Source organism: Cyprinodon tularosa, unplaced genomic scaffold (assembly GCF_016077235.1).
Source record: "Cyprinodon tularosa strain WSP-4 unplaced genomic scaffold, ASM1607723v1 ctg15, whole genome shotgun sequence".
Classification (NCBI taxonomy): Eukaryota; Metazoa; Chordata; class Actinopteri; order Cyprinodontiformes; family Cyprinodontidae; genus Cyprinodon; species Cyprinodon tularosa.
Window position 1 is genome coordinate 1,137,634 of NW_024038331.1, and position 18,340 is coordinate 1,155,973.

The window sequence follows — 18,340 nt, forward strand, 5'->3', positions numbered from 1 at the left end:
CTTTACATCAGTGGAAGAGGCAGAATTTAACATGATTTCCAATCGATTTGGTCTGTCAACACATCTTACATTATGTTACAGGAATTTGCTGGGTTTATTAAAAGGAAGATGCCAGACTTTTGCTATGACATAATAGTATTACAAGACTGTTGTTGACTCAAAGCTTTTATAAGTTTGTATTAGTTTCATTTGGACAACTTAAAGATGGTGTTGTGCCAAACATTTTCAACTTTCCAGCTCATCTTCAAAGGGCATGTGTATCATTGAAATTTAATCACATATTGATATACCAATCTTATACACCGTGAATTGTTAGTTAGTTATCAGCTATTATATAGGTTGCAAAATGTGTTTGGTCTGTGTAAAGTAATAAATAATTTACATTTATATTTTAAACAGGGACCACAGAAGAAATCCAGGCCCTTATAAATTGGCGCACTGAAAATGAAAGCCTCTTCACTGGAAAAAGGAACTCCTCCAAAACCGGATGGGAGTGAGTAATTTTAATTTATGTCTGCCTAAATGTCCATCTTCAGCTCTTGTAACTCTAAACTTGTTTTTTTTTATTCAACTAATGATTTTGTGAGAGCCTCTGGCCTGCAGGTCACCGCAAAGCAGCCAAGAAGAAGTGGCACAATTTGGTGCAAAAATACAAGGTAAAATAACAAAACTCCCTGCATAATATTAGCTCACGTTATGTATTATTCACACCACATTTCTGGTATTACCACAGAAAACCCAGTGTTGAGGGATTGTACAGATTGACTAAAATGACAAACCATTTTTCAGGAGCTCCGAGACCCACCTACTGGGCAGGGGGTTGAGGCTGGTGGTGTGACTGCTGCCACCTGGCAGTGGTATGAGGTGCTTGATGCTGCACTCCAGGGGCAGCACAATATCAGTCCGCCCCTGGTTGTGGCCAGCAGCTCGTCTGACTCTGCCAGTGGGGGGGTCACAACCTCAGCCTCTACCCCTTCATCAGCATCAGGAAGGACAGAGAGGCAGGCCAGGAAGAGAAGCAGTGAGGTCCGGCTTGACTTCCTGAAGGAGCAGGCTGAGAGGGATGAGGAGAGAGAGAAGGCAGCCTTGGCTAGGGAGGAAGCCAGGGACAGAGAGGCTTCTGAAAGGGCCAATAAATATATTTGGTCCTATTTGAAAAACTGGTTGAAAAATTATAAATAAAATATCTAAATGTTTTTCCTTTCTAAGTGAGTTTCTTCTGAGTGAGGACACAAATAATTGAAAGGAGAAAGAGAGGGAAAGAAAACTAGTAACGGTATATTAAAAAAAGAAATTTATTCAACTTTTGAACAGATTCAAGGTTTAACATATTCAACAATTTATTAACAGTTACTATGGTTTAAAACAAAGAAATAACTTCTATTAACATCTTACACAACTAGACAACACCTACAAACATACAATTAAAAATAGTTTGAATGGAAATGTTCTGATTATTTAACATATTTCTACAGGTAGTAAAAAAAAAGAAATGAACCAGCATGTGAACATGACTACATCTGACCTAGGTTAGGTCAGATGTAGTCATGTTCATTTAAACATGCAGCCAGCTGTGCTGGAGCAGAAATCTGGGCTGCCAGTCTGGCTCGGAGGCAGCTTCCAGACAGCTCCCTGTCTTCAGCCGCTGGATGGCCATCCTCTTCTGGGTCCTCCTCCTCCTCCATGTCAACCTGGTCATCTGCCTCAATACCAATATTGTGGAGGATGCAGCAGGCGGCGATAACCTTTGGGGCAAACGTCGGGCGGACCTCCAGCGCCCTAAAGAAAATGGAACGCCACCGTGTCTTCAGACCACCAAAGGCACGCTCAATGATGTTTCTTGCCTTGGCGTGATGCCTGTTGTAGCGTGCCTCCACTTGACCTGTACCAAATTTAAAATTAACTTTTAATTAAGGTAATATGCTAATATGTTTTAATGTTTTATCCAATTAATATAATCTTGGTATTAATTTTGTATCATTGTTGGCTCTATTTATGGACAAGAAGGCAAGAGATCTTACTGGCAACTGGCTGGCGATAGGGCGTCAGGAGGGTGATCGGGTACCGGAGGCACGGGTATCCACCATCACCGAGTAGAAAAAAGCCCGGTGGGAATAAAGCGTTTTTATACAACGGCGAGCGCCGCAGTACCCGTGAGTCATGGACAGAGCCGACATTGCCGATGTAAACATCCAAAAACTTTCCCTGTGCGTCACACACACCCTGCAGTATTATTGAGGGGAAGAGTTTTCTGTTTATGTAACACCTTTTTTGTGGCTCTGCAGGTGGAACAATGCGCACATGGCACCCATCAATCGCACCAACTGCTGCCTTAAAGGCCTCGTTCCCGGCAAGGTGTGCAAAACCAGCCCCCACTCCCTCCAAATCTTGTTCTTTGGGCAGAACAATGATTTTTTTGAATGATGCCCATTAGGGCATTGACAATTCTGTGCACCACCCGGCACACAGTGGACTGGGGCATCCCAAAGATGTCAGCTGTTGCCCTATATGATGCACCGCAGGCCAGCTAGTAGAGGGTCACCAGCACCTCTATCTCCTGCGGCCATCCATGGGCCTTCTGGATGGGCAGCAACTGGAGGAGGAGGACGATGGTGGCCCTGTTTAGCCTGAAGGCTGGTTTCAGGTCCCCTTCATTAAAAAATGTTCGGAGGATTGGCACTGAGGTGTTAATCCTCAAATATTTTGTTGCTGTTTGTTCCTGTAAATAAAAAATGCCAAATGTTACCATAATTGTTTTTTATATTCTTACCTTTTCACAGCGTAAAACTATACTTGGTTAACATTCAGATTCATATAATTCTCAAGAAAGAAAAGGTAAAATAGCGTTGTAGAACTAGTCGAATATAGTAAATTTAACAACTGGCTCCCCTTCACTTGTATTTTTACAATTTAATCTAATCTGAATTTACTGCACAGAATTTATAATCACTGTAAAGGTGGCCAGACATAGAAATGACTCGTCCTTTCTTAATATTCAATGCTGTGAAGGTCAGTGGGTGCAAATAGCTTAACCCTACTGCCATACTGTTACTAATGTGAATATTGGGTTTTAGTTCTAATTATTTATAGATGAATAGTCACAATTTTAACGTGATTATGTGTTTAATGGCATCCTCAATGGGGTTTTTTTTAAGATAAAAGTAGGAAACAGGCTTTCAATCTTAAAATCCTACCAGTTGGCAAAGATGGGCGAGCAGAGCCTGCCTTCTTCGCCTGCTCTGCAGCATCAAACTTCTCCTTTTTCTGATTTGCCTCCTCAACTGCGCCACCTCCTGTTCAGCCTGCTGGTAAAGCTCACCAACAACCAGAGCAATAGCAATATTGCTCATTTTTCTTCTATAAAGTAATGATTTTTCTCAAAGATGTAATCAGCTCAACCACTACGACCAGTACAACTCCCAAAAAAGAAACTTTATACCCACGGTTTGGTAATTTTTTTTAATGTTTTTTAAGCTTTAGAAATTAAAAAATATTGTTTTCAAAATGTTTTTATAACCACGGTTCGGTAATTTTTTAATGTCTAAGCTTTAGAAATTATAAAAATTATAGAAATATTGTTTTCAAAATGTTTTGTGTAGGGAATAAATAGTTTTGACTGTTAAAGAAACGCTGCATGTGATGACGTCACGAGTACGCTTCTGCTCCAATACACATACAGCTGCCTGTGGCAAGATGGCCGCCACGTGCGGACGTCGACCCCCATTGGCCAGCAGCGCGGACGAGACATCTAGCCTTTAATGGTTGATGGCTCCAAAGGAGCATCAGAAACTGGCAGAGTGACGATAACTTAAAGAAAAATTAGAAATGATGAGGGCGAATGTGATTAAGTATTTATTATGTTGGGTTAAGTTTAACAGTATTATTTTTTTTTCTGGGGGTGAGTCTTGTTTCCCTGTTTCCTTTTTTACTCCTTATCCGTTGGTGGCGGTAATGCACTTTTAACTGGTTTGCCAACCGCCATAAAACCTCACAAGAAGAAGAAGTCTCGCGATAACACGTTCTTTGCGACACATTGCGTCATACGCGTCGAATCATCCAGAACGCTTTACGACTGTTGACATTTGTATCTGCTTTCCTCAGTCGCAGTTCACATTTCTAGTCATGAAAGAGCTTCCTCTCTGAGCTTTGAGTAAATGAGTGTTTTTGATTTATTCCGCGGCTTCTTCGGGGTCCCTGGAGGCAGCTTTCGAGGCAGAAGGTCAGTTTGTTTGTTTTTTGACAAAAAATCTAGAAGTTAGTCGTCGTTAGGTAACAGAGTAGCTCCGACGAGTACAAGATTAGTGGTTTGGTTTCTGCCAGGAAAACCACAGGGGTCCCTTGTCTAACTGGGACTGTTGCTCAGTTTAGCTTCGAGGTTAATTATACCGAGTTTATCCTAATTTGTTAGTGTCAATCTTAAATTGTTGAGGTTATTAGAATATGACCTTTAGGGCTGCTGTGACTGTTGAGTGATGGACATAATTTGTCATAACTTGAACTTTGAGCTATTAATATAATAGTCCTGTTATTTTGTAATATAATATTCTAAGAAAACTAAATTTGGACTTTAAAATACCTGTAAACTACAATAAAGATGAATACACACTCCATATCCATCCTTCTAAATGTAAATGAGTGATCCAGCGCCCCTAATAAAAGGTAAAATAAAATGATATAGGAGCTGCATTAACATTAATGTGATCCTTTTTTTTTTCCCTTAGGGACCCTTTCTTTGATGCAATGACTCATGATGATGAAGACGACGATGATGAGGAAGATGGATTCTACTATGATGGCTTCAGAAGGGACCAACAGGACCCCTTTGATGGTGCTTGGAGGTTTGGCTTCAGCTTTGGGCCAGATGGGACGAGGTTTCAGGAGCCTGCCGTGTTTGGACACGTTCTGAGGGAAATGGAGGAGATCTTCTCTCAGCTGGGCCGCTGGGAGGGACATCCAGAGTCTGGACACTTTGGTATGAGACACAGCTAATGCCAAGACTGCTGCAGTCATGTTCGAGGATTAGTATTTCTTTCAGTCCATCTATACCTGGACCTTTTCCTAGCTGATTTAAGTCGGAACGGTTCTTATGTTATCTGGAATTTCCCATATTTTCCAGGTCTGAATAAATACAGTGAGAGAAAACAGTTTGGAAATATATTTATTTTTAAGTGTTGTCCTTTTCTCTCTGTTTACCTCTTGTCTTTCACAATATTGTTGCAATAATCAATTTTCCTGATGTTCTAAATCACTTGGATGCATTAGGGAACAAGAATACTCTATTTTATGGCTCCTCTGATTATCCTCTGCAGGGCCTACTTCTCTGCCATAATGCAGCTTATAGTTTATCCTTTCAAACACTGAACTAGTCTTTTTATCTCTTTTTTTATGTGTCAGATGTACCCAGAATCCTGCCACCATCTCCTCATCAGGATAAATCAGAGAGGAGTGGAGGCAGTGGGAACCCTCTGAGAGACTTTATGCTCAAATCGCCTAACAGTGACCCCCAAAGGTCACAGCAAGAGGACCTGAATGAGAGTCGACCTTTCAAGTCTCCAGATTTCCCCCAGTCGCCTTTTAAAGACTGGAGCCCTTTTTCTAAGGTACACACAACAGACTTCACTTCTGTTGTGACTCTGACATAACCTGCATCTAAGACTTTATTTTGTGTTCATAGTTCAATGATTTCTGGGGACAGGGGCCGCAGAGAACCCCACATCCTGAACCTAAAGAAGACAGAGGTAGGGGATGTCTTCCACCATTAAGTCTAAGTTTGTGTCTGTATTATAGCTGTTGTTCTTTAGTTTGTTTTTACTGATAATTTTGTGGGGTTTCAGATCTGGATTCTGCAGTGTCATCAGGTGGTCTAGATCAAATACTGACTCCACCAGTCGATCCAACACCAAATGAGCCCAGGAGCCGATCCTTCTTCCAATCGGTCGTTGTTACAAAGGTGGTCAAACCCGACGGGGTGAGTAAGCTGTAATGATTATAAATAAATAAAAAAAACATTTTAGGTACATATCTTTAATATAAACAACTCCAAACTTATGATTGAATATTATGATTAAAATAGAATTTTTATTTAGAAAAAAAAATGCCTGTAACAGAAAAGACTATATAAAAGTTAACTTTGTTTTACATTATTTCAAAGTTTAATTATCCAAAAGGAAAGTGAGAAGAAAAAATGTCCTGCATAAAACAACCATTAAAATAAGTTTATAGTTTCAGTAAATAATGGAATAAAATCAGAAAGATGGTTGTAAACATGTTTCTTGGTTTCCCCTCTCTGTCTGTCAGACTGTAGAGGAGAGACGGACAGTCAGAGATGGACATGGCAATGAGAAGACCACTGTGACACGTTCAGGAGGTCCTGGGAGGCTGGATGGACCGGATCAGCACACGGCACCAGTGCTCCCTGGTCAGCTTTGTTTCTTTCTGAGCTTTTTAAACAAAACCAGTAGCTATGTTGTTTCTTAATTTCTTTGTTTTTATTTTTTCCAGGTGACTCGAACAGCTTCTCAGACCTACGGGATGACAGCTCGTTATTCTCCAGGTTCTTTGGAGGATTTAAATAAAATGTAAACAGAAGTGCACTTTCTGAAATGGTTGGTCACAGCAAACCATCACTGAACTGACAGTAGTTTTCTAAGTAATGACCAAAATGGATCTTGTATCTTTACTCAAATTTATTCAATTCAATTTAGTTTATTTATATAGTGCCAATTCACAACACATGTCGTTTTAAGGCATTTTATAGAGATAATTCAACCAGATCATACAGTCACATTGGTTCAACGTTTTTTCATGTAAGGAAAACCAGCCGATTGCATTGACTCAATAACTCAAAGGCATCCCTCACACCAAGCATGCTTGCAGAGACAGGAAAGACGCAGCTAGGCAGAGGGGGAAAGGAGAGCACATAGTTTAAAAGAAAAGAAACAGGCCAAGCTCCAACATCTATAAACAAAGGTGTTGATGGCAACAGCCCAGCTGATATTTATCTTCAGGGTGGTGTCACAGCCAAACAGGAACAGACCAGATGAAGCTACCATGAGAAAAAGCAGAAGGAGAATACTGTTAGAGATTGAACTAACAAATTCTGCAGAATGGGAGTATAGAGGTAGACTATGAAAAGGGGTCCCTATGTCCTCCAGCAGTCTAAGCCTTTAGCAGCATAACTATAGAGATAACTCAGGATAACAGGAGCATCTCTAACTATAAGCTTTATCAAAAAGGAAAGTTTTAAGCCTGCCCTTAAAAGAGAATAACATTGAAGATTGAGCTAACACATTCTGCAGAATGGGAGAATAGAGATATTAGAAACAGAATGATGAAAAGAACACCCTGTGTCCTCTAGCAGTCTAAGCCTATTGCAACATAACTACAGACAAAGATCAGGATTAACTGATCCAGTCTATAAGCTTTATCGAAAAGGAAAATTTTAATCCTTAAAAGTAGTAGTCTTAAAAGTAGACCGCATGCCTGCCCAATGGACTAAAACTGGTAGTTTGTTCCACAGGAGAAGAACCTGATGAGTACAAGATCTGCCTCCCATTCTACTTTTAGAAATTCTAACACCCACTAGTAAACCTCCAGAGTGAACAGAGTGCTCTGTTAGGAACATAAGGAACAATAATATCTCTGATGTAAAATGGAGCTTGGCCATTTTATATGTGAGAAGGAGGATTTTAAATTATATTCTGGATTTAACAGGAAAACAATGAAGAGAAGACAGGGTAGGAGAGATATGATTTCTCTTTATAATTTTAATCAGAACTCTGGTTGCAGCATTTTGGATCAGTTGAAGAATTACAATAGTCCAGCCTTGAAGTAACAAATGCAAGGACTGGTTTCTGAGCATCACCCCTGGACAGGATATTTCTAACTTTTGCAGTATTTCAGAGATAAAAGAAGGATATTCTAGAAACCTCTTTGATATGGGATTTGAATGACAGGTCCTGATCAAAAATAACACCAAGATTTTTCACTGTATTATCCGAGATAAATTTAATCCCATCCAAATGGAGTCACTGAATTATCAGCTTCTTTTTCAAAGGTGGATATAAATCTAGTGGCTCTAGTGAGTTAAGACGCCTCAGTCCAGTTTAAGTGTTTATTTTTGTATTGTCATATAATAAAAGCAGTTTTGATGGAACAAATGAAAATAAAGACTTAATATATGCACACAGTTTTTGCCCTGTTTGTTTGGTCTCAGTTTCCTGACCTGATATAAGTCAGTTATTCTTACAGCTGTGGATGCTGTTTCAAAAACTACAAAATGATTCAGTTTTATATGGAAATGACTCGAACTGCAAAGAGTTAAAGATATAAGTTGTATTATTTATATTTCATTTAAACTGATTATGCTGTTTAGGTTGAACCACAGCATTCATTAAATAAGGGTTTGATGTAACTTTTTTTTGCATTTTACATTACTATGTGTTCTTCAACTTCTAAACTTTTCCACACCTGAAGTTAAACATATATTTGTAGATTTACAGCCCACATTTCCCTCTATATTCATCAGTGGTCAGGTTTAAAAAAAAAAAAAAAATCTGATTTCTGCAGGTAATGAATTCAGCTCCTTTTGAATCTAGTTTTTCAGTGTTGAATTATAGTCATGACCTTTTGTGTTGATGCATTTTTCAGCATTAAAAATTTTTTGGGCGAACAAAACCTTAATGTCAAATTTCTGCTTAATTAGACGTTTAAAAAAATCTAGATTTAGAAAGTTAGAATTTATTAGCATTAATTATAATATTTTTTCTCTAAATGCATCAGGACCTCAGCATCATGGATCCTCCACCATGCTTACAGGTGAAAATTGGATGCTTTTCCACATCTTAATCCTTTTTTATACCGCAAATCCATTAGAAGTGTTCTCATCTTAGTCCTTATCAAAATATGTTTTTGTTGGCCGAGCAGGCATGCCTCAAAAGTCAGTGTTTGAGTTTTAGATAAACCTGCAGGTGAAGTGAGGTTTCATTAATGAAAAATATAGTAGATAATTAATAAAGCATAGGCCTTCAGAACAGAGAGGTCAAGCAGATCAGGGCTGCTGCTCTGATTCTGCTCCAGGGATGTCTTAAAAAAAATTGCCTCTCTGTTAAGAAAAAAAAAACTCAGCCTTGCAATAAACTCTGTGACGCAACCCTGGAGTCCAGCATGAAAGTGCAATCTGTGCTCAGTGAGACAGAAGAAGCAGAGCTGTGCAGACCACATCTGATACCCGCTTCCCGTCTCTAAAAACTCACGCAGACCAGGGGATGGAGAAGCTGCTGAGGTGCTGTCGTATCAGAAGCCCTTTGGTCAGGGAATGTCTGGCTGAATGTCTAGGAGTTTACGTCATGATTGTGAGTAAAACTGATAAAACCCTCCAGTAATGTCCGTGTTTACAAGAGATCTTTTGAACTGTTTTATGTTGACATGATTTAGTCATTTTTAATCAAACCAGAGCAGAAAACTAAGAGAGAGAGGTGAGACGTGTGGGGCAGTGTTATTTTTTACCCTTAATTACTGTCTCACTTACCAGTGCAATGAACATTTACAGCACACACCATAAAGCAGGTTAATCAGAAGTGAACTTCATAAAAAAAGGAAAAAAAACATAGCTGTTTGCAAGTGTCAGATCAGGATGTTGCAGCCATCTGGTTTAAAGTCAAAGCACATTTAATTCTCTGCACATAGCTTTCTTTCAGCACAGCTGACATGTTTTGTGTATTTGCAGTTGTTTGGATGTGGATCCGTTGCACAGTCGGTCACCTCTCAGGAAAAAAATGGCCAGTATCTTTCAATTAATCTGGGCTTTGCTTTTGGGGTCACGTTTGGGGTCTTTGTGTCCCGTGGAGTCTCAGGTGAGATTTTGTGTTTTTCTTAAACAGACAATCTTCTTTAAATTCTTCTGGGTTTTTATTTTTTGCCCTTGAGGGTAAAATCTGAGTTGCTAAAGGCAGAGGTTCCCAACCAGGGAATAAGGGTTTATTTCAGTAGATATTAGTGTCTTTATTTCATCTTTGATAAGAAGCTGAAAAATGCAACAAATAAAAAATGCAGAGTGTTTGCTGACAGATGCACCTTGTAATAATAATAATATAAAACAAATCTGTAATGAAACAAGAATTTAAATGTATTTTTTTATTATTTATTCTGCAAAACATTTGAATATAGACACAGAGTGGCTGCACTCTCTTAATCTGCCCTCTCACTTTCTGCTTTTCAAATATACTTTGTCCAATAGAGCATATTTGATGACTCTTTTTTTATAGCAGTGGTTCAGGCAATAGTTTTGATGAGCTTGACGTTGAACTATATTTAGATTTATAATGTAACATATTTTTGGCACTAAAGAGCAATGCAATATATGGCCTTACTCTGTCTTTTTTACCTGGTATCTATTTATTCCATTTTTCAATTTTAGTTAAATCTGATCAGTCATGTTTTGATTTGTGTTAATAGAAATAAACACGTCAAATTTATCTGTTTATTTTATGAGTCAGTATTATGATGGCAGGGTCTTTGGAGGGTTGAGCCTCTAAAACGCTTGTGCGTGTGCCTACAACCACAAACTATTAGTATTTTAGTTTACCAATGATTGGTAGCTCACTGTTGTCATGGGGAAAGATATCTATGCCTAGTCTCATGATTTTTCAAATAGAAATTCTGTATATAATTGGAGCCCCTTTAAACTTGTCACCGCTTAATAAATTACAGCAATAAACGCCTTAGAGTTTTGTTAGAGATCATTAGTGATATAGAGATATCAAAGAATGAGTCGGGTTCTGAAATGATGTCTTGAGCTTTAAACACCTCAAATAAGACAGAAGTGAAAGGGTTTGTGTTGAACTTGACATTTTAGATTGTAAAATTTTAATTTCCTTGTGAAAATCACAGCCTAAATAAATGGTTGACAGCCTGAGTGAGAGCGCCTTTCTTTTATTTCAGTTGCTGGCAGCTCAGAGTCATTTGGCAAACCTGAAATGGCCTCAGATCTGAAATTTGGACTACTTTGGTTTAGATGAAGACATGTTTATATGTTCAAATGGATCAGTCAATGCTCAGACCAAAAAATAATCACATCTTTAGCAAGACTGGATATTCGCACATGCTCATTATTCAGTTAAGTGGAATGGAGAGAAGTTTCTGAAGCTGTCGGAGATGAACACAGAGGGACTCCCTCCTGCAAAAACGATCTAGAAATAAGTACAATTTCTTAAATTAAATGTAATACCCTTAATTGAGCAGGTGAATGAAATACTTTGCCATGGGAGAGAGTAGTTTTACTCTTATAGTAAGATAATTACATAATATACACTTGAAATAAGACAATGCTTTTGTTTGTTTTTTCTTATTTTAAATGCAGTTTGTCTTGTTCCACTGGCAAAGTTTCTAACTTGACTCCTCAATTAAGAAAAAAAATTACTCATTTAGATTTCAATTTTTTGCAGTGTGTAGTGACTCTGAAGCATTGAATCACCGAGGCAGAACAAAAATGTATGATTTTAGAGAATCATACCTCCTTTTTTTCCATATCACTTTGTTTAAAAAAACATTAAAGTTTTACACGGATTATGGAAAATTATTAGTTTGTTTGTGTTGTTTGACCTTAAATAAATGAGTATTGCAGTTAATTTAATGATATACATATATATATATATATATATATATATATATATATATATATATATATATATATATATATATATATATATATATATATATATATATATATATATATATATATATATATATATATAGAAAGCTAAGAATTCAAAACAATCTTCAAAACAATAAAAAAAAAATCGTCATACTTCAAAATGTATTCATTTTCAATTCTATTTTTTAAAGGGGGCCACCTGAATCCTGCAGTTACTCTGAGCTTGTGTGTTTTGCGAAGACACCCATGGCTGAAGCTTCCTTTTTACACCATTTTCCAAGTGCTTGGAGCCTTTCTGGCTGCAGCCACAGTTGCTCTGCAGTACTATGGTGAGTCAACATGCTTACACTGCATCCAGAAAGGTTTTATCAGTGAGGAATTCTGCTAAATGGATAAAAAAGAAAAACTTAAGAGTAAACATGTTGGAAAATGTCACTGGCAATGTCTAAAACTCAAGTTCATTGAGGTATTTAAAAACATAAACAATGGATTCCTTTTATCCAACTCTGTCTTTCTCTACAAAATGTAAACTTTATATATATTTGCAGTATTTGCATCACCCCAAGCTCATCTAGGAGGAGCATGTCTTGCAAGTCAATGACTCGATCCAATCGACTGCTTTTCCTTCATAGATACCTTTAACCAATCTGACTATTGTCTCTGCAAAGTGCCTTGAGAGGAATCGTGTTGTCAAAAATCAAAAATCCTCCGATTTGGCCGATTTAGAAAAATTCTGTGAAAAAAAAAAAAAAAAAACACAATTCCTCCACAGTTATTTTAAGAGACTAATGTTATCACAGTGGTGGAGAAACCAGTAATTACATTTAGGGGGCAGACCAACCGATTTGCACGTGGAACCAGGTTGGTTGTATAGTTTAGGTCAGACATAATGACACATTTTTAATTTTTGTGACATGAGAAAGGCAAACATATAGGGAAGAAAATCTGTAAGAGCCAAAAACCTTGACTGCACTTTAGGGAAACTTATAGATTTCCATCTGTATCTATTGCTGCATCACTCTGATCTGTGCTGTTAGACAAATACATTTTTTTAGTGAACATTTTCAATAAAGGTCAGAGCTTAAATAAAAGGTTTGCCTTTTCAAATTGTTAAAACATTTTGCCAATATTTGCGCAAGTTCTGTTACAGTTGTGAGTCTTTGTTATAAAATAAACAAATCATTTGTAGACGCCATCCAGAATTACAGCGGGGGTCAGCTGACGGTGAGCGGCCCGAATGCCACAGGTGGAATATTCTGCACTTATCCAGCTGATTACCTCAGTTTGTGGGGAGGCATAATAGACCAGGTCAGATAAATCTGCTCTTTTAATCTTAAATATATTAATCATTTAAAGATGCCATGTTGAATCAGCTCATGTCCTGCAGGTGATTGGCACTGCTGCCCTTCTGCTGTGTATTCTGGCTCTAGGAGACCAGAGGAACACCTCCATACCGGATTATCTTCAGCCTCTCCTGGCTGGAGCTACAGTGCTGGTTATCGGCATGTCGATGGGCTCAAACAGTGGATATGCCCTGAACCCGGCCAGGGATTTGGGTCCTCGGATCTTCACTTACATTGCTGGCTGGGGAGATGAAGTTTTCAAGTTAGTCTTTGCACTGCTACTAAAACATTGTCTCTAATATTCATCCATGTTTTTTTCTTCTTCTTCTTTTAAATCCAAACTAATTCTGTTTTTGCAAATGTGTCTCAGGGCTGGAGGTGGTTGGTGGTGGGTCCCGTTAGTCGCCCCCTGCATCGGCGCACTGGTCGGTACTCTAATCTATGAACTACTGATTGAAGTCCACCATCCACCCCTCTTCTGTGAGACCCAGTCTTCATGTCAGGAAACGTCGGACAAGGAAACATCAGATAAAACTAATCTGGAGTTGGAGAAAGTGGAACCAGGAGGTGGAAAATCTATTTAGCCATCGAACTGAGTGTGGTTGGGAAAAAAATCAGCCTCCTATTAATTCTCTTTTACACATGTTGATTTGTGAGTTTCATTCATTGAGGCCTCAGAGCTGCAAGGCTACCAGGTGTCTAAGGGAGAGGGGTTGTTTATCCTGTTAGAGATTGTTTGGGATAAAAAACAATAACAAGCTGGACTGTTTCTCAGGGATTATTTCATAGCATTATATGTTGTTTCCAAGTGTCTGTAACTGTTTGGGTAACATTATGTAGAGACCATAAGAGCCTTTCTGCAGGGTTTAAATTAGTAAGACAAACTTTGTCTAGCCAAAGAAGGGCTGGATATTACCATATGTCTTTCTATATTCTCTTTTTATTTGCATAGATAATAAAAAGCAGACTGAGTGAAATCCATCGATCTCCATTTATTTGACTGGACTGTCTAGTTTTTCACACTACACTGAGCTGCAGAAAGGACTGTGGACTCTGATCTGACATTTGGGATAGCAACATTAGAAGGCTTCAGAAGAAGACATGCTATTTACCTTAACAGCTATTTAATTATGAACCAAACCCAGTGAGACATTTATGGTTCAAAGGAACCTATAAGAGATTATACAAGAGATTATACATGATTAAAGCAATTATGTATTCCTGAACTATAACAATAAAACCAGAATCAGAGGTGAGAATCAACAGCTCTGATTCTGGTGTACTCTATCTGTTAACTGAAAACTGGTGGAGTTTGATGAAGCTGTGACTCCAAGGTTAGACATATGAGGTGCTCCTAAGCATGAATATGATTAGAGCTCTTATATCAGTAACTATTACGCTTTAATTTGGGTTAAGGCGAAGCATGAAGCATGAGCGATTTTAGTTTTTCAGTATTAGGGGTTTAGCAGGGATGGACTGTAAACACATTTTGTATAAAACTGGTGTAATGTATTGTGATCACATTTTGCATAGAAAAAAGGCCCATATAATGAAATAATTTTTGAATAATTGTTGAGCCAGCTCAAGCTTGAATTATTCCTAATGATAAAACTATCAGAGTCCTGGGTGTTTTTGCAATGTATTTTATTTATATAGTTTTCTGATGTTGTTGTTGTTTTTTTAATTAATTTTGGTATATTATTGTTATGCTTTATCTCTCTGTAATGCTGCTGCTCTCCCTCTCTCATGATCATGATCATGCTCTACTGATGTCTGATCCTCCTTTCATTTTAGTGCAGTCAACAAAAAGACCATGGACGTAATTTTTTTTTTGGGGGGGGGGCAGGGGGGACATGTCCCCTGCACTTTTTCAAACATCCGTTTTGGTCCCCTGCATGTTTTACTGTTCAAAAACAATGTTATGCTACAGTTCACAGATATTCGTCAAGCACTAGGACCAAGCGGAAAACAGCAGCTAAAACTGAGCCCACTTCCCTGAGTTTAGACCGCCCACAAGCTCCTGATTGGCCCAACATCTTCTGTGATTGGCTGTCACTACTGTCACTCCTGAGAAGCTGACTTTACAAACATCTGATGTGCCACTGAATTGGATCTTTGATTAGATGGTCAAACATGCTGATGTTAGTTTGATTAAAAAATACATATGCCCTCACACTTCTGAAATCATAATTTCATCCATGCAAAAGACACATTTAAAATGCATAAAGTTTACTTAAATAAAACAAATAAATGCCAAATCCATTCAACTCTGACTTTCTTATGGTGAGGTTGCTACCAAAACATTGTCTCTAATGTTCATACATGTTTTTTTCTTCTTTTAAATCCAAACTAATTCTGTTTTACTAATGTGTCTCAGGGCTGGAGGTGGTTGGTGGTGGGTCCCTTTAGTCGCCCCCTGCATCGGCGCACTGGTCGGTACTCTGATCTATGAACTACTGATTGAAGTCCACCATCCACCCCTCCTCTCTGAGACCCAGTCTTCATGTCAGGAATCGTCAGACAACGTAACATCAGATAAAACTAATCTGGAGTTGGAGAAAGTGGAACCAGGTGGTGGAAAACCTATTTAGCCATCGAACTGAGTGTTTTTGGGAAAAAAAAAATCAATCTGCTATTAATTCTCTTTTACAAATGTTGATTTATGAGTTTCATTCATTCACGCCTGAGAGCTGCAAGGCTTCCAGGTGTCTAAGGGAGAGGGGTTGTTTATCCTGTTAGGGATTGTTTGGGATAAAATACAACAACAAGCTGGACTGTTTCTCAGGGATTATTTCATAACATTATACAGGTGCTGGTCATAAAATTAGAATATCATGAAAAAGTAGATTGATTTCAGTAATTCCATTTAAAAAGTGAAACTTGTATATTATATTCATACATTACATACAAACTCATATATTTCAGATGCTTATTTTGTTTAATTTTGATGATTACAAATGACAACAAATGAAAATCTCAAATTCATCATATCAGAAAATTAGAATATTGTGAAAAGGTTCAAAATTGATGGCCCCTGGTGCCACACTCTAATCAGCTAATTAACTCAAACCACCTGCAAAAGCCTTTAAATGGTCTTTCAGTCTAGTTCTATAGGCTACACAATCATGGGGAAGACTGCTGACTTGACAGTTGTCCAAAAGACGACCATCGACACCTTGCACAAGGAGGGCAAGACACAAAAGGTCATCGCTAAAGAGGCTGGCTGTTCACAGAGCTCAGTGTCCAAGCACATTAATAGAGAGGCGAAGGGAAGGAAAAGATGTGGTCGAAAAAAGTGTACAAGCAAGAGAGATAACCGCACCCTGGAGAGGATTGTGAAACAAAACCCATTCAAAAATGTGGGGGAGATTCACAAAGAGTGGACTGCAGCTGGAGTGAGTGCTTCAAGAACCACCACACACAGACGTATGAAAGACATGGGTTTCTGCTGTCGCATTCCTTGTGTCAAGCCACTCTTGAACCACAGACAGCGTCAGAAGCGTCTTGCCTGGGCTAAAGAGAAACAGGACTGGACTGCTGGTGAGTGGTCCAAAGTCATGTTCTCTGATGAAAGTAAATTTTGCATTTCCTTTGGAAATCAAGGTCCCAGAGTCTGGAGGAAAAGAAGAGAGGCACTTCATCCACGTTGCTTGAAGTCCAGTGTAAAGTTTCCACAGTCAGTGATGGTTTGGGGTGCCATGTCATCTGCTGGTGTTGGTCCATTGTGTTTTCTGAGGTCCAGGGTCAACGCAGCCACATACCAGGAAGTTTTAGAGCACTTCATGCTTCCTGCAGCTGACCAACTTTTTGGAGATGCAGATTTCATTTTCCAACAGGACTTGGCACCTGCACACAGTGCCAAAGCTACCAGTACCTGGTTGAAGGACCATGGTATCCCTGTTCTTAATTGGCCAGCAAACTCTCCTGACCTTAACCCCATAGAAAATCTATGGGGTATTGTGAAGAAGAAGATGCAATACACCAGACCCAACAATTCAGAAGAGCTAAAAGCCACTATTAGAGCAACCTGGGCTATCATAACACCTGAGCAGTGCCACAGACTGATCGACTCCATGCCACGCCGCATTGCTGCAGTAATACAGGCCAAAGGAGGCCCAACTAAATACTGAGTGCTGTACATGCTCATACTTTTCATGTTCATACTTTTCAGTTGGCCAACATTTCTATAAATCCTTTGTTTTTATTGGTCTTCAGTAATATTCTAATTTTCTGATATGATGAATTTGAGATTTTCATTTGTTGTCATTTGTAATCATCAAAATTAAACAAAATAAACATCTGAAATATATGAGTTTGTATGTAATGTATGAATATAATATACAAGTTTCACTTTTTAAATGGAATTACTGAAATCAATCTACTTTTTCATGATATTCTAATTTTATGACCAGCACCTGTATGTTGTTTCCAAGTGTCTGCAATTGTTTGGGTAACATTATGTAGAGACCTTAACAGCCTTTCTGCAGGGTTTAAATTAGTGAGACAAACTTTGTCCAGCCAGAGCAGGGCTGGATTTTATGTCTTCCTATATTCTCTTTTTCTTTGCAAAGAGAATAAAATGCAGATTGAGTGAAATCCATCGATCTCCGTTTATTTGACTGGACTGTCTAGTTTTTCCACACTACACTGAGCTGCAGAAAGGACTGTGGACTCTGATCTGACATTTGGGATAGCAACATTAGAAGGCTTCAGAAGAAGACATGCTATTTACTTTAACAGCTATTTAATTATGAACCAAACCCAGTGATACATTTATGGTTCACAGGAACCTAAAAGAGATTATACAAGAGATTATACATGATTAAAGCAATTATGTATTCCTGAACTATAACAATAAAACCAGAATCAGAGGTGAGAATCAACAGCTCTGATTCTGGTGTACTCTATCTGTGACCTGAAAACTGGTGGAGTTTGATTAAGCTGTGACTCCAAGGTTAGACATATGAGGTGCTCCTAAGCGTGAATATGATTAGAGCTCTTATATCGGTCACTATTACGCTTTAATTTGGGTTAAGGTGAATCATGGGCGATTTTAGTTTTTCAGTTTTAGGGGTGCAGCAGGGATGGACTGTGAACACATTTTGTATAAAGCTGGTGTAATGTATTGTAATCACATTTTGCACAGAATAAAAAGGCCCATATAATGAACTAATCTTTGAATAATTGTTGAGCCAGCTCAAGCTTGAATTATTACACATGATAAAACCATCAGCGTCCTGGGTGTTTTTGCAATGTTGTTTATTTATATAGTTTTCTGACGTTGATGTTTTTTTTTTATAAATTTTGGTTTATTATTCTTATGCTTGCTGCTGCTCTCCCTCAC

At 38.4% G+C, this 18,340-nt stretch overlaps 2 protein-coding genes across 2 annotated transcripts; both read left to right on the forward strand.

The window, feature by feature from the left end:
* The first annotated feature begins 4,034 nt into the window (after positions 1-4,034).
* Positions 4,035-6,930, forward strand: hax1 (HCLS1 associated protein X-1). The gene is made up of 7 exons (XM_038279415.1): positions 4,035-4,219; positions 4,722-4,972; positions 5,395-5,600; positions 5,675-5,738; positions 5,835-5,968; positions 6,298-6,418; positions 6,502-6,930. Exons 1-7 carry the CDS (start codon positions 4,155-4,157, stop codon positions 6,573-6,575), a joined length of 915 nt encoding a protein of 304 aa, XP_038135343.1. The 5' UTR covers positions 4,035-4,154; the 3' UTR covers positions 6,576-6,930.
* Positions 6,931-9,057: 2,127 nt separating this feature from the next.
* Positions 9,058-15,778, forward strand: aqp10b (aquaporin 10b). The gene is given in 7 exon segments (XM_038279443.1): positions 9,058-9,211; positions 9,214-9,353; positions 9,728-9,854; positions 11,845-11,982; positions 12,843-12,961; positions 13,041-13,258; positions 15,374-15,778. Coding segments are annotated over 7 exon segments (1,002 nt in total). The 5' UTR covers positions 9,058-9,165; the 3' UTR covers positions 15,588-15,778.
* The last annotated feature ends 2,562 nt before the right edge of the window (positions 15,779-18,340 follow it).

Bases quoted from the DNA above. Each gene is read 5' to 3' on its own strand.
- hax1 (XM_038279415.1), top strand. From the start codon at position 4,155: ATGAGTGTTTTTGATTTATTCCGCGGCTTCTTCGGGGTCCCTGGAGGC. The intron at 5,739-5,834 runs GTAGGGGATGTC...GTGGGGTTTCAG, and splicing joins TGAACCTAAAGAAGACAGAG to ATCTGGATTCTGCAGTGTCA. The intron at 5,969-6,297 runs GTGAGTAAGCTG...TCTGTCTGTCAG, and splicing joins AGGTGGTCAAACCCGACGGG to ACTGTAGAGGAGAGACGGAC.